The 16366-nt window shown below is 34.9% G+C and overlaps 1 protein-coding gene and 1 long non-coding RNA gene across 3 annotated transcripts; both read right to left on the bottom strand.

The window, feature by feature from the left end:
• Window positions 1-467: 467 nt before the first annotated feature.
• LOC126627327 (ubiquitin-conjugating enzyme E2-23 kDa-like) lies at window positions 468-3133 on the bottom strand. Its single transcript, XM_050296783.1, has 6 exons — window positions 2956-3133; window positions 2768-2847; window positions 2132-2246; window positions 1931-1983; window positions 1640-1768; window positions 468-805 (listed from the first exon to the last, which is right to left on the bottom strand). The coding sequence occupies exons 1-6, from the start codon at window positions 2997-2999 to the stop codon at window positions 675-677; spliced, it is 552 nt and encodes a 183-aa protein (XP_050152740.1). The 5' UTR covers window positions 3000-3133; the 3' UTR covers window positions 468-674.
• A 3593-nt stretch (window positions 3134-6726) lies between these two features.
• Window positions 6727-8407, bottom strand: LOC126627329 (uncharacterized). Of its 2 annotated transcripts, XR_007624975.1 has the most exons (3): window positions 8226-8407; window positions 8062-8132; window positions 6727-6847 (listed from the first exon to the last, which is right to left on the bottom strand). It is a non-coding gene; the product is annotated as an uncharacterized LOC126627329 (long non-coding RNA). The 2 variants fall into 2 exon arrangements; XR_007624974.1 differs by lacking the exon at window positions 6727-6847 and having other exon boundaries at window positions 7877-8132.
• Window positions 8408-16366: the final 7959 nt, after the last annotated feature.

The following is a 16366-nucleotide window of genomic DNA, read 5'->3' on the forward strand; positions in this document are numbered from 1 at the left end:
AACCGTCTATTTGCTATAGCTAATTTAACTAAACGACCTTTATTTTCAATTGATTTTTTCACAGATGATATTTACAAAGTGATTTATAATATAAACAATTTCAATCATATGCACGAAATTTTGTGAATCGACCACAAAGTGTTTTTGAAGAGGAACTCCTCAACCTTAAGGAGCCAAGCATTCCTCAACCTAAATTGAATTACCACTAGTCCACAACATTTTCAAGTCCCATGTGTTAAGTTTCTAATTCATCGTTGGAATCGATGTTCATAGTTCAGTGTTCACATCCAACTCACTCTTCATCTAGTGATATTTTTCTTCCGAATATTGGAAGAGCTCCAAGTTCAAATACTCGCCAGATTGATCTAGCGGTACTTTTCTTTCGATTATTGGTGTTTATGCAGAGAATTCAAGCACAAGAGACCAGAACGTACTGGTCGCATATGTATAATGATGCACATGGAGAGTAGAATATAACCCCTTCCACTACCAACAGTAAATGAATATCCAAAACAATAAATCATAGTCGATTAATTTACACAACCTCCACGAACAGCAATGAAACAAGGGCAGGGATTTTTCCACGAGCCCCTAGTTTTTTTTTTCGGTTTAATTTCCATTTAGAAGCAGAACATAATGTACAACAGACGATTAATTTGGCCAGCGTTATATACCTACGGATCGGCTTGGCCTGCGACTGCATCATCCCCGGAGTCATACTCATCTTCGCTCAGCTCCTCATCACTTGAATGCTCCTCTGGGGCACCCCCTACGTCTTCTGCCTTTGCATATTTCTCACAATACTCTGTAAATTTCAAAGAATAATCAGCAAAACATCGACAAACAATGATCCTCAACAGAATGATGCGGTGAAATAGGGTCAGGCCATTGGTCCAGTTTACGTAGATGTTGAAAGCAGTGATACTATGAATTATATTTGGGGCTGCGACCTCATCACCCTCTGTACTGACAGAATTGAATTACAATTTTCCCAAAATCTTTCCAATGCATTTTCCTATTAGGTGTAGTTATGGATTGTACCCTTAATCCCTTGGGGAAACTCCTCTAATCCATTTAACTGTAACTATAGAATGGACGGTAATGTCTGATTTCCAAAGTAGAAAATATATGTGAGGCATAGCAGTTTCAAAAGCCTACACTTAATATAGCTAAACTTTACTAGTTGCACATGACTTAATATTCAAAGGAATTGAAAGCTTCGGACAAAGTACTAGCGGTGTCATTTGACATCTGGAGTCGTTAAAAAGCTAGATTAAAAGGCCACCCACCCCCCAAGCCTTGGAACTACACATTGATTTGGAACTCAAGTAGACCTTGAAGCCTCAAATCTTTTCCACCTAATTCGATTACCAAGAGTTAAATTTCATAACACTTTAAACCAATTTAAATGTTCAACTAAACCAACAACAAAAACTATATATTTAAAGATCACAGGTTCAGGACCTTCAAACACTTTCTCAAATACTGTCGGGTTAAGATTTCAAAATTCTATGGCTTCTACAGCTAAGGCAGTATACGTGAACAATGAAAAGAAGACTAAAAGGAAGTTCAAGTATGTCAGGAAACCCATATAAGATACAACCAATATATACTCAATTTACAAAAGCTGCATTACTACCTTTTACTCTTTGATCATAAGCAGTGCGATCGCGCATCATCAAAGCAGCAGCCTCTCCATTCAATGGATCCGATGGGTTGGGATACAAAAGAAGTTGAGGCAGAAACACTTCAAACACATTAACCAGGTCTGAACATAGTTAAGAAAGAAAAGAGGTAAATCCTCGTCTCGTCAAGGTAGCAAAACTAGTTATAAAAGTATAACTACATGGTACAAATAAAAGTAAAATGTCTTGGTCTCCAGATAAACTGTATCAATTTTACAGGTACAAGAAAACATGTATAGGCCTACCAAACATGGGGCTCCAAGTTTGGTTGATAACATCTAAACAAACTGATCCCGACCTGGAACTCAAAAAAGCACCATTAGCCAGACTTAAGTACAAGCTTTGCACTATGTTCAAGTTTTACAAACAATTCCGTAATTTACAAGAAAGTAAAATACAACTAAAACAAAGCCAAAGTACTGAATTTTAAGCATCTTCCCACTCACATTTCATCAACATTTGGGTGGTAAATTTTGTTGACAAAGCCGATAGAAGGAGATTTGTAAGGATAAGCATCCGGTAACTCCACCCTTATCCTCCAGACACCTCCTTGATACGGACCTGCCACATTCCGTTCAAAAAGGGGAAAAAGAAAAGAAAAAATCCCACCTTTCATTCAATATCCATATTACCGAGAAGCAAAAGTACATATAAACTCCTTCCTGTTAAAGAAAAACACTAAACAATAATCTTGCAGCCCACTAATGCACAGCAGTAAAGCGAAATCTATGTCGAAAATGCACAAGCAATAAAGTGAAATCTATGTTGAAATTCTAAAATCACATCCTAATCTAAATTGATACAATTTTAAAATCACCTTAATCCATGGCCAAATCACAAATTCAGATAATTTTAAGTAAATTCCTACCACTATAATAATTCAGAGATAACATAAAAAAATAGAGATAAATCCAAAACCCAGAAAAACTTGCACATGATCAAAACAAAAGAACACATCTTTATATAAAATGGATAAAACCCACCAAAAATATCACCAAAATTAGCTGAAATCTAAATAAGAACACACATAGATTAAAAAAAAACGAAATAAAAAAACCATGTTATGGGTTCGAATGATTTACTCTCTTTGGGGCCTTTGAAATCCACATAAAACTCTTGCATGCCGTCATTGATCATCTCCACCTTGTAATCGCTCATCATCCTGGTTCATACCAACCAAAACAAAATAGAACAAACGAGAAATAAAATAATCAAAATTAGAAAAAAAATAAAAAAGGAAAAATATTTATACAAATAAGAGAAATTATACAGTTTCATCAAATCCATCTCACGGCGTTTGCTTGGGGAAGACATTTTTTGTGGTTCAGTCGGGCTTTTTGGGGTGAGAGAGAGAGAGAGAGAAAGAGAGAGAGAGAGAGGCTGGAGAGACTTTGAGAGCTTTCTGCAACAAAAAGAAATAAATTCAGACAAAAGTTGAGAGAGATACGACTGAAATATATATAGGTGTTCAGAAAAGTCGGCTACTGTGCAGTGATGGTCCGGTAAATTTCCTGAGTTACTGCTAGATTTCCGAAGGCCCACAGTAGGTTCCAGAACTAAAGTAAAAAAGAAAAGGAAAAGAAAAGGGACCTGAATTGTCTGCTCTCCCATTTCGGTGCCCTTCTATTTTGTGTGGTCACGGTTAAACCATGTCAACATTTTATATTGTTTTTTATAAAAATAATAAAACAAAAAGAAATAATAATATAAAATGTTGACGTAGCTTAACCGTGACTACACAAACAGGAGGGCACGAGAAGGGCACCGAAATGGAAAGGCAGACAATCCAAGTCCAAAGAAAAGAGGATAGAGAGAGTAATTACAGGGGTATGGGGTAAACTCCTCTTTTGACAAAGTGGTCAAATAGTAAGTACAATTTCTCTTTTCTTTTTGCTTAAATAGTAATTTCAAGATTCATTGCATTTTTCTTAGATTTTTATTTCGTTTTCCTTTTTGGAGTTGTGCTAGGGATAACCGCCTGGCCCGCGAATGTAGGTAATTTGTGGACGGTTTTTCTATCACTCATGCGCGTGTGATCGTTTGTTAATAATGTGTTTAACTTTGTTAATTCATTCATTTGTATAAATTGAATGTGTATCACCTAATAATGCTATGAGATTCCTATTCTATTACAATAACAAAGCGAATTTCAATAATTACTATAAACTTGCAGATGCAAAATTTAATAAGGGTTTGTGGTTTTTGAATTCATTGGAGGCTTGGAGTGTTGACCACTTTAGTTCTTTTCAAAAATAATTTATGCTAAAATTTTGAATTTTTCAAGGTTTGCTTGTAGAGCTGATTTTCAATTAATCTGAATGTAAACTACCTCAAAAAAAATTTTTGGGAAAAAAATTGTCAAGGACCATTTAAATTGTTAGAGATGTGCGCAAATACCACAAAAATTAAAATCTTGCTATTTTGCCATTTATATTAATCTTCGTTAAAAATTTCATCATTTATCTTATCTTTTTTTTCCTTTAAATACTAAATTTCTTGTTATACATCACATCACTTATTGCTTCACTTTAAATCTAGGCCATTGAGGTAAAAGGTAGAAAAATTTATAGGTATGCATGTGTACAAGATGATAGTGGTGGTACTCACCCAAGTTTAGGTGTCACGTCCCGGCCCGGGCCCCCACCACATTCCAGGCTCGATTTCATCGTAGCACAATATTGTCCGTTTTGGACCCCGACCACGCTTTCACAGTTTAGTTTCTGGGAACTTATACGAGAATTTCCCAATGGGTCACCCATCGTGGGATTGCTCTCGCGCGAATTCACTTAACTTTGGAGTTCCAATGGAACCCGAAGCCAGTGAGCTCCCAAAATGCCTAATGCTAGGTAGAGATGAGAATATACATATAAAGCTTACAGGATCCACTCCCCTAGGCGATGTGGGATGTTACAATCCACCCCCTTAGAGGCCCGACGTCCTCGTCGGCACACTTCCGGCCAGGGATTGGCTCTGATACCAAATTGTTACATCCCGGCCTAGGGCGCCACCACATCCCGGGCTCGATTCCACCGTAGCACGATATTGTCCGCTTTGGGCCCCGACCACGCCTTCATGGTTTTGTTTCTGGAAACTCACACGAGAACTTCCCAGTGGATCACCCATCATGGGATTACTCTCGCGCGAATTCGCTTAACTTCGGAGTTCCGATGGAAGCCGAAGCCAATGAGCTCCCAAAAAGCCTCGTGCTAGGTAGAGATGGGAATATACATATAAGGCTTACAAGATCCACTCCCCTGGACGATGTGGGATGTTACATTAGGCTTTAAATCTTGATGCATAAAAATTTAACTAGACATGTAACCATTATCTAGTCTACACTAGATTACATGCATAAGGTGGGAGTGGCATATAATCCAAGCCACACATTTGGGTGCACAATAGTAGATACCCAACTCATTCTTAATTGCTCCTAAATTTTCAATTTCAACATCTTCCTACGCCACCTACTAAGAGTTATACATGCGTTAAAGAATAAACACCACACATAAGGTGGTTGTGTTGAAAGAATTCCACCTTGGAGATGAAATTCTTGTATCAAAAGTTTAACAAATTTTGAACCTATTATTTACAAAATGAACATCGAAGAGTTGTTCATTAGCACTCTCGCCTACATCAATGATCCTTTAATAACATGTTCTTTCTCTCTCTCTCTCTCTCTCTCTCTCTCTTTCTCTAACATGCACCATATCTTACCTAGTGGTGAAGCCAGGATTTCTAGTTAGGAATGGCCTCTCACAAATGTTAAAAAAATTAAATAGATAGTATTTACAAAACTATTAACTAAAACATAGCATCGATAATATTACATATTCCAAATAATCAAAATAATTCTCCTCGATGAGTTTTCATACTTTGAAACCATTGCATGATACCTTCGTCCTCTATACTGTTAAAAATATCCTTCTCAATATAAGCAACCAAACAATTGTTCATCCACAAATTTGATTGCGTATGGTGTTCTTCACAATGTTCATATCAGAAAAGACTCGCTCTACACTTGCAGTTGCAACCGATAAGATGAATGTCAATGTTAAAAGCAAGTACACTAATGGGTAAGTCGAATCTTTCTTCGTTTTAACCATCTTTTGTGCAAGATCATTATTTCTTTCAAATCTGCAAACACACTATTAGAGGTCATGTCCCAAATGTAATTCTCAAGTTGTTCTTTGAGCAACTCAAGATCATGCTCCAAAAAATCACTTGGATAAAATTGGGCAAGACTCATCAATTTTTCTTTGTCAAAAGCGGGGAAAAGTTTACTTTTGACTAAAACATGCCACACAAAGAAGTAGTTCAGTATTCTTCTCAGTAAATCGATCATTTAACTCAGTGAGTTGCTTATTTATGACATTGTTGAATAAATCAACACAATAATGGTGCAAGTTTGTGATGTGATGAGCTTTTCGGTTTGGCTGCTCTCCACTCGTAAAAATATCATCCGTGCTAGAAATTTTAATATGATTTTTGTTACAAAAGGATGAAACTTAATCAAATAAGGATTCCCAATCACTTTCTTTTATCCTTTGCATATATTGCCCAAGTTCATTACATTCACAATATCTTGATCCTTCTTTTGCAATGCCTGTGATAAATCGTTTGTGATTCCAAGAACCTTTTTCATCAAGTGTAGACCAAAAATAAAGTTGAAAGATTGAATAAAAGTCAATAGAAATTTTCCTTCAAATTTTTGTTAAGAATTTGTTCCTTCTATTTTTACCATCTCAAGCACTTCTATCACTGATGAGAACATGTGAACCAAGCTGATTAAACAATTATAGTGAAAGTTCCATCGTGATTCATTAGCCTGCTTAAGAGTTGTTTCCTGATTCCAAGCTTGTCCACTTGAAAGCTCGTTATTTACTAGTGCTTCCAAAACTACATGAGCATGTTTTTCTCTAAGAATATCATGATGCCACCACAACATTCACCACAGAATAAACCATAGTAAATAGATCTCCAATTTCTGAATTTTTTTTTTGTCAGTGCTACTAGAGCTAATTGAAGTTGATGAGCAAAACAATGAACATAAACGACACTCGTTCTCATTTAAAATTAGTGCTTTAAGGCCATTGAACTCACCTTGCATAATACTTGCTCCATCATAGCCTTGCCCACACAATTTGGATATGTTTAATCCATGTCTAGAAAAGAAGTCATCAATGGCTAACTTAAGTGAGGAAGCTTTAGTATCTGTAACATGCTCAACACCTACAAAGCGCTCTATCATATAACCCTTATCCACACAATGTAGTACAATGGTCATTTGCTTCTTTGAAGACTTGTTTTGTGATTCATCAAACATAATGGCAAACAAAAAATCATCAATATCACTAGTGATTGCACTAATAATTTCATATGAAATAGCACTTAAGATGTCTTTCCAAATATCAGGTAATGTCAATTTCAAATTTTCAAGAGCATTTTCTAGTGTGACAACCTTTAAACCTTATTTATAGTGACGTAGCCACCGCAAAATTTTAAGAAAGTTTCCTCGATTGAGTGAATTTTCAGATTCATCTTGCCCACGAAATGGAAGACTTTGTTGTAAGAGAATCTTACTAACACCAATTGATGCACCTACTCGTGTTCGATAATCAATTCATCATAGTCAGTTTGTTTTGAGATAACTGTTTCAATATGTTACTTTTGATTTAATAAGGCCTCACAGTTTCTCTAAACATTATCATGAGAACTATTAGGTCCTTCAACATGAATTTGTAGTTTCCTCTTGCACTTCTAATTCTTCAATCTGGCTCCAACAAAAGTATCCCCACTGAATTGATCTCCAATATCGGGTTTGAAGATATAACAACATAAACAATAGGCATCATCTTGTGATATGTTATACTCCAACCAATTAGGAAACTGAGTAAACCAAGCACGATTAAATCTGCTAGGCTTTGTACCAAAATTTGTGTCGCGAAATATATGGGTTCGTGGTTGAGAAGGTTTATTTGGGAGATAGGCTTTTCGAACTTGGTCTTGGACATTAGGATAATAACTCAAAATCGGTCTACGCAATCCAGGATCATATTGAAGAGTTTCCAAGTTAATTTCCATATGATCCACATAAGTTTGTTTTGAACTATTTTCATTGTTTTTTTTAATTCTTTGGAGATGACGACTCTAATATCTCAGGTTGTGTTTTTCTTATGAAATATATTCCATAATTGAAAATTGAAAAACATAGATTGATTAACTTCAAATTAAAAAATATATGAACATATATACTAATTTTACAAACTAAAACAAATTAGGCAATAGTTAAAAGAAGTTGCAAGACATCAATTTAATAAGAAAATAATCATAATTTATACACAAAAAAATGCAAGAGGGATTGAGATAAAATGCATACTTTGGGTTTTAGGCCAGCTAACTAAACTTCAATGTCTTTTCTTTGTTCGAATAATGGAATTAGTCTTTAATCTGCAAAAAAGAAGTTATTTGTTGAATTAATTTACATTGTAGATGACAACATATATGAATTAGCAAATTGCAAAAAAAATTAAAGATAACAACCTTTGGAGATTGGAGTTCATGCCCGATTGGACTGCTATCTTGAATTCTGCTGTAAAATGATGAAAGAGAGACCAAAAGAAACAAGTGTCATGAAGATGAGAAAGTTGAAATAGAATGATCTATTGGAAAATTGGAATACCATTTAAGGATCATAAATATTGAAGACTGAAGAGCATCTGGTAACCAACCCTTGAACCCAGACCCTATAGGAAACATGGAATATCCGAATATGAAGAAGAAGTTAAATAAACTATTAATTTTAGTATTGAGAAGAGGAATGGAAGTGTTGGAATAGGTAGGGTTAGATTGGGTAAAAGTCTGCTTGAAATATTTAAAGAGGGTCAGATTAAAAAGTCATGGAAATTGGAATAGGAAGGCCAAATTGTCAAATGTGCTGGTTAATGGACTGGTGATATTAACTTCTTACAATAAAAAAACTAGTAATACTACTTAAAAAATAAAAAATAAAATAAAACAAAGGGTGGGCCTTGGACTATTGTGGTCCTATGGTCCCTCACCTTTGTTAAGGATCATGAAGATCGAAGACTGAAAAGCATCAAATACGCATGATACCAACCCTCGAACCCATACCTTATAGGAAACTTGGAATACCCGAATACAAAGAGGAAGGTAAATAAACTATTAATTTTAGCATTGGGAAGAGGAATGGGTAAAGGCCAAATTGTCCAATGTGTAGGTTGGTGAGTCGATGATATTAACTTCTTACAATAAAAAACTAGTTGTACTAATTTTTTTTTTATGAAAAAAAAAAACGCAAGGTAGGACTAGGACTATTGTGGTCCTATGGTTCCACTGCCTCTATTGAGGATCATGAAGATTGAAGAGCATCAAATATGCAAGTTACCAAACCTCAAACCCAAACCTGATAGGAAACTTGGAATACCCGGATATGAAGAGGAAGTTAAATAAACTATTAATTTTAGTGTTAAGAAGAGGAATGGAAGTGTTGGAAGTTGAAAGAGGTAGGGTTAGATTGCGTAAAAATCTGCTTGAATATTTAAAAATGCCAAATTGTTCAATATGCAGACTAGTGGACCAGTGGTATTAACTTCTTACAATAAAAAACTAGTAGTTCTAATTTATTTATTTTTTAGAGTAAATTGTAGCTATGGTCCCTAAACTTTACTCAAATTGGAGCAATAGTCCTTCAACTAAAAATCCATTACCATTGGTCCTTCAACTCATTAAAACGTGCAGCTATGGTCCCTCAACTAAAAATCCATTATCTTTGGTCCCTTAATTTTAATTCAACTGGAGAAATGGTCCCTTAACTTTATCCCAATTGTAGCTATGGTCCTTCAAACATAACTCGTTTTGACAATTTTTTTTACGTAGTTGACGAAAATGACCATAATTACACACTTTGATGAGTTGAGGGACCTTAATTAAATAAATGGTTATTCCAACATAACATATTTTGACAAAATTTTGAAGAAATTAATGAAAATGACTATAGCTACACATTTTGATAAGTTGAGGGACCAATGGTAATAGATTTTTAGTTGAGGGACTATTGCTCCAATTTGAGTAAAGTTCAGGGACCATTGCTACAATTTACTCTATTTTTTAAGAAAAGCAGGGTGGGCCTAGGACTATTGTGGTCCTATGGTCACTCCGACTCTGTTGACGATCATGAAGATCGAAAATTGAAGAGCATCAAATACGTAGGATACCAACTCTTAACCAAAACCCTCTAAGAAACTTGGAATACCAGAATATGAAGAGGAAGTTAATAAACTATTTATTTTAGTATTGGGAAAAGGAATGGGTAAATGCCAAATTGTCCAATGTGTATACTAGTGGACTGGTGGTACTAACTTCTTACAATAAAAAACTAGTAGTATTAATTTTCTTTTTTTATAAAAAAAAAAGGTTGGCGTAGGACTATTGTGGTCCTATGGTCCCTCCGCCTCTATTAAGGATCATGAAAATTGAAGAGCATCAAATACGCAGGATACCAACCCATATAGGAAACTTGGAATACCCGAATATGAAGAATAAGTTAAATAAACTATTAACTTTAGGATTAGGAAGATGAATGGAAGTGTTGGAAGTTGGAATAGGTAGGGTTAGAGATTGTGTAAAATTCTGATATTGATTTTAAGATATATCATGTGTGTTATTAGACTAGATTTGAGGGGGTGTATTGGGATAAGATTCTGTTAGATTTTAAAGGAGGAGTTTATAAATCCTTGTCTATCCAGTTATGATTTTAAATGAGTCTTTTAAATATAAGTGTATTCAATTCATATTTTTAAGGATACAATCCAAGTCGGGTGGTATTCCATCCAAACTTTGAAAGTGGCTTGTAAAGTTTGAGGGCATTCAAAAAGCCGGTGAATTTGTAGGATTCAATGAATCAGAAGATTTTGATGGATTCTAGGGTATCAGGTATAAATACCAAAGGCCCTCATAAATCATGCATCACCCCTCAAGATTTCAACTTGATTCCTCTGTAAAATACGAGTAGTCTCATCTTCTACAGGTAATCATCTTGTTTGGTTTTTCGATTGCTTATACTTTTTTTTTTTTTTTTGTATGTTCGCTTCTAGCTATTTGCTGCATAATGTGGTATGATTACAGTACTTTGGCATGAAAAACTTCAACTTTTTGGAAGGAAATTTGAAGTTAGGACACAGCTCAATATATAAAGCTGAAACTATTGTCTGGGTATTAATTTATTTGTTAATGAAGATCAATGCGTGGTCCGTGATTCCTTCATCTAATTCTTATATAATTCGAATTCCTACAAGTTAGGGCTTGTGAAATATGTAATTTATGTGATATGATTTGTACCCTTATGTAGCACTCTTGTACTGGTATATATTGTATCGTGTACTCTTGGAGTAAAATCACTGAATACGTTCTTTACATTGTATGAAATAACAATGGACTGATTAGAGATAGGGAAAAGAAAAAATCAACAATCAATTGCTGAGAAGGAATGACGTAGAAAAACAAGCAGCAAGGATTGTTTGTAATCAATATGTTCTTGGCTATTATTGTTGAATGTTCTTATCCAGAACTGAGACTTGGTTACACCATTGCAGCTAGATATAGTTATATGGTTTATTGGGTTGACTTGGCGATGTGTGTGGGGTTGAAGAGTTTAAAATGAATCAATTAAAATCCATAAGACTCCACCAAAATCATTAAACTTCATAATCCAGGAGTAGAACTCTGCGTAATTCTTTTACAATCCACGTGAGTATGTGTGAATCATATAAAATTCATAGACTCCATGAGAGTTTATAATTACATAAATCTCGTGAATTCCTAATTGAATACAACCCCTAGAGTCAGGGGCAGAGGCACTATATGCCTAGCATAGGCCTAGGCCTACTCTCACTCTTTAAGTCTTTCTAAATATTTAGCATTATATATTTATTTTTATTTTTTTATAAAATCATACATCTTTTGGTTTGCATAAAACTCTTAAATTCTATTCACTAATAGTTAAAACAAGAGGTCAGTTTTTTTCTTTTTACCCAACGACACTCATCCTAAAACCAAATTTAACTCTTATTGACACACCCTGACCGGAGTCGAGACGTGCTGGCCGTCACATGACAGTGACGTAGCCATGAGCGCAAAGCGGAAGCGATAAAGAGTAAGAGAAATACTAACAATTTAAAACCAAGCGACTAACAATCCCAATTAAGAAATGATACTAGTGAGAGTTTAAGTGTATAAATACACTATCAGAGCAATAAGAAAATTTAGTTGCAGTCAAGTAGGACAATTACTAAGATACAACACCAAAGGGTGAATCCTACTTTTTTGGGATCTGTTAGAACACCGTTGAATTCCTCGTGGCCACCAAACTTTGCTAACTAAAACCTGGAGGGGCGAAAAACAAAGTTGAATGGGTCAGTAAAACACATTTACATGAAAACCTTATTTTCCTTTGAATATATTAACCCCTCGCCGTAAAACAAGTATAATTTTTCCTAGAATTAATATATAAGAATATACATAAATATATATGCGTAAATATATCATTTCAATCATGCTTCAAATAATCATAAACATATGTATGTTATGCCACGATATAATAGAGTAAGCAAATCAGGTAAGAATAATTTCATAGAAATATAACATATTAACCGGAACCCCTGAGGTAGTCTATACGGCTGAATTTCATAGCTTAAAAGTCAATCTAGCCGGAGTCACTACAATGACCTATACGACAATAAACTGCATAAGAGTCGGAACCAAATGAAAAGGTCTGTACGACGATAATGGGTGTAATATAATTATTTTCAATACTCCTCTCACATAATAGCCGGGCGATAAATCGCTAGTCACCTACAAGTCGGAACCATAAATAATGTCTATACGACAAGACTGTGCACCTAAATTGGATCCAATGTGAGCATATGGTGCGGGAGGTGACATAATAAACAGGCATGTATCATATCTCTGGCTAAATCACAATCACCCTAGGTGCAGTTTTATGAGCTCAACATTATTCAATCACATATCACATCATTGACAATTCACATAGTCAAAACATAACTCACCTGAGCTTACCCGGGCCTCCACAGCACCATGCGACAATATGCATAATTATGATAATGCATATACTAAAATAAAATATAGGCATTGGCATAGCATGGCATTTAAATCACATTTCCTTTCAAAACGTTTTCTGGGAAAAACGTCAAGTGTCTGTGTGTGTGTGTATACTGAAAATAACTACCCACTCACAGATATGTCGATGGGTCGTAGCCCCCGATCCTCGATTGATTACGCACGTCCTGAGAATAGATCTTACTTATAGGCGTAATAACTGAATAAACGTTATTTAACGCACATAACCAATAATAGGTAATAACTTCTCATATATTGCTCAATTTGGGTATATGAATATATCACAGTGACCTACACAACCTCAGGATCATCCCTAAATTTTTAGAATATTTTTCCTAGTTCCCATGCGCCGCCACGCGCTGGCCAAGGCACGGCCAGACGCACCCCCCACGCGCGGCCATGTGCCAGGCATACTGACGGTGTCAACTGACGTCGTCAGGTAGATTCCGGAATATTCCATTTATTCCTTAACAAAACTTAACGGCGTGACCTAATGCCGTTAGAATATTCCGTTAAACTTAAGGAAATATCTTCTCGTCTTCTATGTTCAACTCCGGCGACCGTCGCTGTCGCCGGAAACTGGGAAATTTTCATTTCCTTATATCTTCTTCGTTTTTAACCCAAAATTTATGAAACTTGAACCATTTTAAAGATCTCACAACGACGAACAAAACCATACCTGATTCGAGCTCTGAAACCACTGGAATCCCCCCGAAAAAGCTTCGATAATCCGGTAAACCTTAAAACTCGTCGTTCTCACGATTCCGAAATCCAATTTCTTCAAACAAAGTACTCCGAGCTTCGTAAGGACCTCCTTAAGCTCCCTATGTCCTTTAAATTCCCTAAAAATTAACATTTTACGTGAGCATGAATAGTACCCCAAATCGGGTTTTGTGGTTCGACGTGAAATCGAAGGTAATCTTACCTGTAATTGGTACCCTTGAACTCGTGAGGACCTTAGGAACACAATGGTACCATTTTTCTTCTTCAATCTGTCACATTTAGAAGGGTTTCTGGTTGTGTCCATACAAGAGAGGAAGAGAGGGAGAGTGTGAGTCTGAGAGAGAGATGGCACGGGAGTGAGAGAGAGAAAGTGAGGTGTAGTGTGTGGACCAAATCTCTCCAACCAATCAAAAATTTAGTCTTTCTTAGTTCCTAAGTGGTTCCAAAAACTTAGGAAATCATAATTAAATCCAACTTAAATACAAGTCATACACCACACAACTTAATGTCCAAGGGTAAACTAGTAATTTCACGTCAACGGAAATTATTTTCCGGAACGGGCTGTCACACTTATATTTTGTAAACAAGTCAATAACTCTTAAAATTAAAATCTAAAGTCTACTTTAGTTTTATCCAAAAGTATTCTTTTACATTGCCAACCAAAAGAATAATAAACTTTGAGCTTTTCCTCCTTCCCTTGTTGAATTTCATATGTTTTGTCCTCCAAATTTCCAACCCAAAACAATATTAAGGTTTGTAAATCTCTATGTTCTCTTTAACTTTTTACTAATAATATAGTCTAAAAACATGACCTCCCTAGCATTTTTCATTAACTTGATATTGGAAGGTTAATTTCTTTTAATCCTCTTTAATTTTGATTAACAACTGTCTATATTGACTTGATATTGGAAGGTTAATTTTAACATGAAAAAAAGCATTTAGCGCATAAAAAAAATAATTAGCTCATAACTCCAAGCATATATTATACGCTCTTGTAAACATTATCTTTTTTTTTTTTAACATTTAAGTGAGGTCCCTCCTCACATAAAATTTTGGCTTCACCACTATCTAGAGTCAACCTGTTGGAGATGGGAGCATGGAAATCAAAATACAAACTGACCCATAAAAATAACAGGGTAATGCTAGAAAGATTAAAGTTGTAGACAAAATTTTAGAAACTAAAAGACATGAAAGTTGATGATTGATTTCTTACGTAAGTGTTGATAAACATACTCATTTATATAGGTGATACATCATTTTGACCATCTCCAGAGAAGATGCCAAATTATAATAGTCAAATTACAATTGATGGCTGATGTGTCAGTCTAAAGTTTTATGTCAAATTTTGTACTTTTCCAACCAATCTGTCAAATGTTATTTTATTATTTAAATAGAACTTTAAATTGTTGTAATTATTAAAAAAAATATTGAAACAAATTATTATTGGTTGAGATGTTAGTGGAATAAGGGACCCACCATAAATCCCTAAACCTTCAAATTCACTCAGAAAATAACACTTCGATTTGAGAGACTTTTGATATCAAATATGCACAGTGACATTCCATTTAAGATTTTAATATCTCTTTTGGAAATACTCTTAGTTTACAAATTTTATCTCCAATTTAGTTTTCCTCACACTACTCAAAATAATAATTATTATAATAATAATAATTGAATGATAATATATTTAACATGGTTGATTTCATTGATTATTTTACTTTTTTAGTGATGCTATTTATAGTGTTCTTCACTAATCACCTCAAACCACCAGTCCTAGTGTTAATCTTCACTATTCAGTAATCTAGCAGGTGGAATTTGCTGGGTTGCTACGTCCACCAGTGGGCCTAAACTCAAAACGAGAAATTTGGAAAAATAATCAAAATTTAGACTTTATATAAAATTATACTCATGTTTTTAAGTTTATGATAATTATAACTAAAAGTTGATATGAATGTATTGATATACCCTTAAAATGAATTTTCCTATAACAACCAAGAAACAAAATCCTACAAAAACACTCAAACGTTGGTAGTTTTCATTCTTAGGATTGAAAATATGTGTAAGAACGCAAAATCCAACTGTCCATATATGTGTATTTTAGATTCCCAGAGTTTCTCAACAACCAAACAAAGTATAACAAGGACCCAAAAGTCATATTAGTTGATATCTCTTCTCTCAATTTTAGTTACTTGGATTTTTTTTATTTGATAATTTTCCTGTTTTTACTTGTTTGTTCACATGTAAGTCCCGAATGCACTGCGTTGAGGGATGATAAGCCTTTCTCAAACTTTTGCAAATGTAGCAATTCTACTTTTCTGGTGCAAATGAGAAGAGAAAAAAAAAAAAAGCACATATGCATAAAGATATATATGCAATAGAGAGAGAGCTAGAGTTACAAAGAAGGTGGTGGGCTGGGCGCTAGCTTCGGTGGAGATGACGGTGGTTGCAGAGTTGATAGTGTCAACGCTGCTATCCATGATTGCTTGTGTGATCCCATAAAGCTCCTTGCTTTGCTTTTGGAGCTAAATTCCTCTTCTTATTTTTTTCTCAAACAAACAACTCTGGTGAAGATTGACTAAATGGGTTTCGAATACCCTGCTATGTGGCCGAAGAATGACAGTTTACTGGCTAGATTCGACCGACATGGCAGATTCAATCTGAATGAACATTTCTCGAACCTGGATTTTAAAAAAATATCTTTTTGGTTTTATGGGAAAACTCATTTTAAGGGTATGTTAGTAGTTTCATGTAAAATTTCGGTTATAATTACCATCAACTTAAAACTGTGACCTGATGAGGCACCC

Source organism: Malus sylvestris, chromosome 6, assembly GCF_916048215.2.
Source record: "Malus sylvestris chromosome 6, drMalSylv7.2, whole genome shotgun sequence".
Lineage (NCBI taxonomy): Eukaryota > Viridiplantae > Streptophyta > Magnoliopsida > Rosales > Rosaceae > Malus > Malus sylvestris.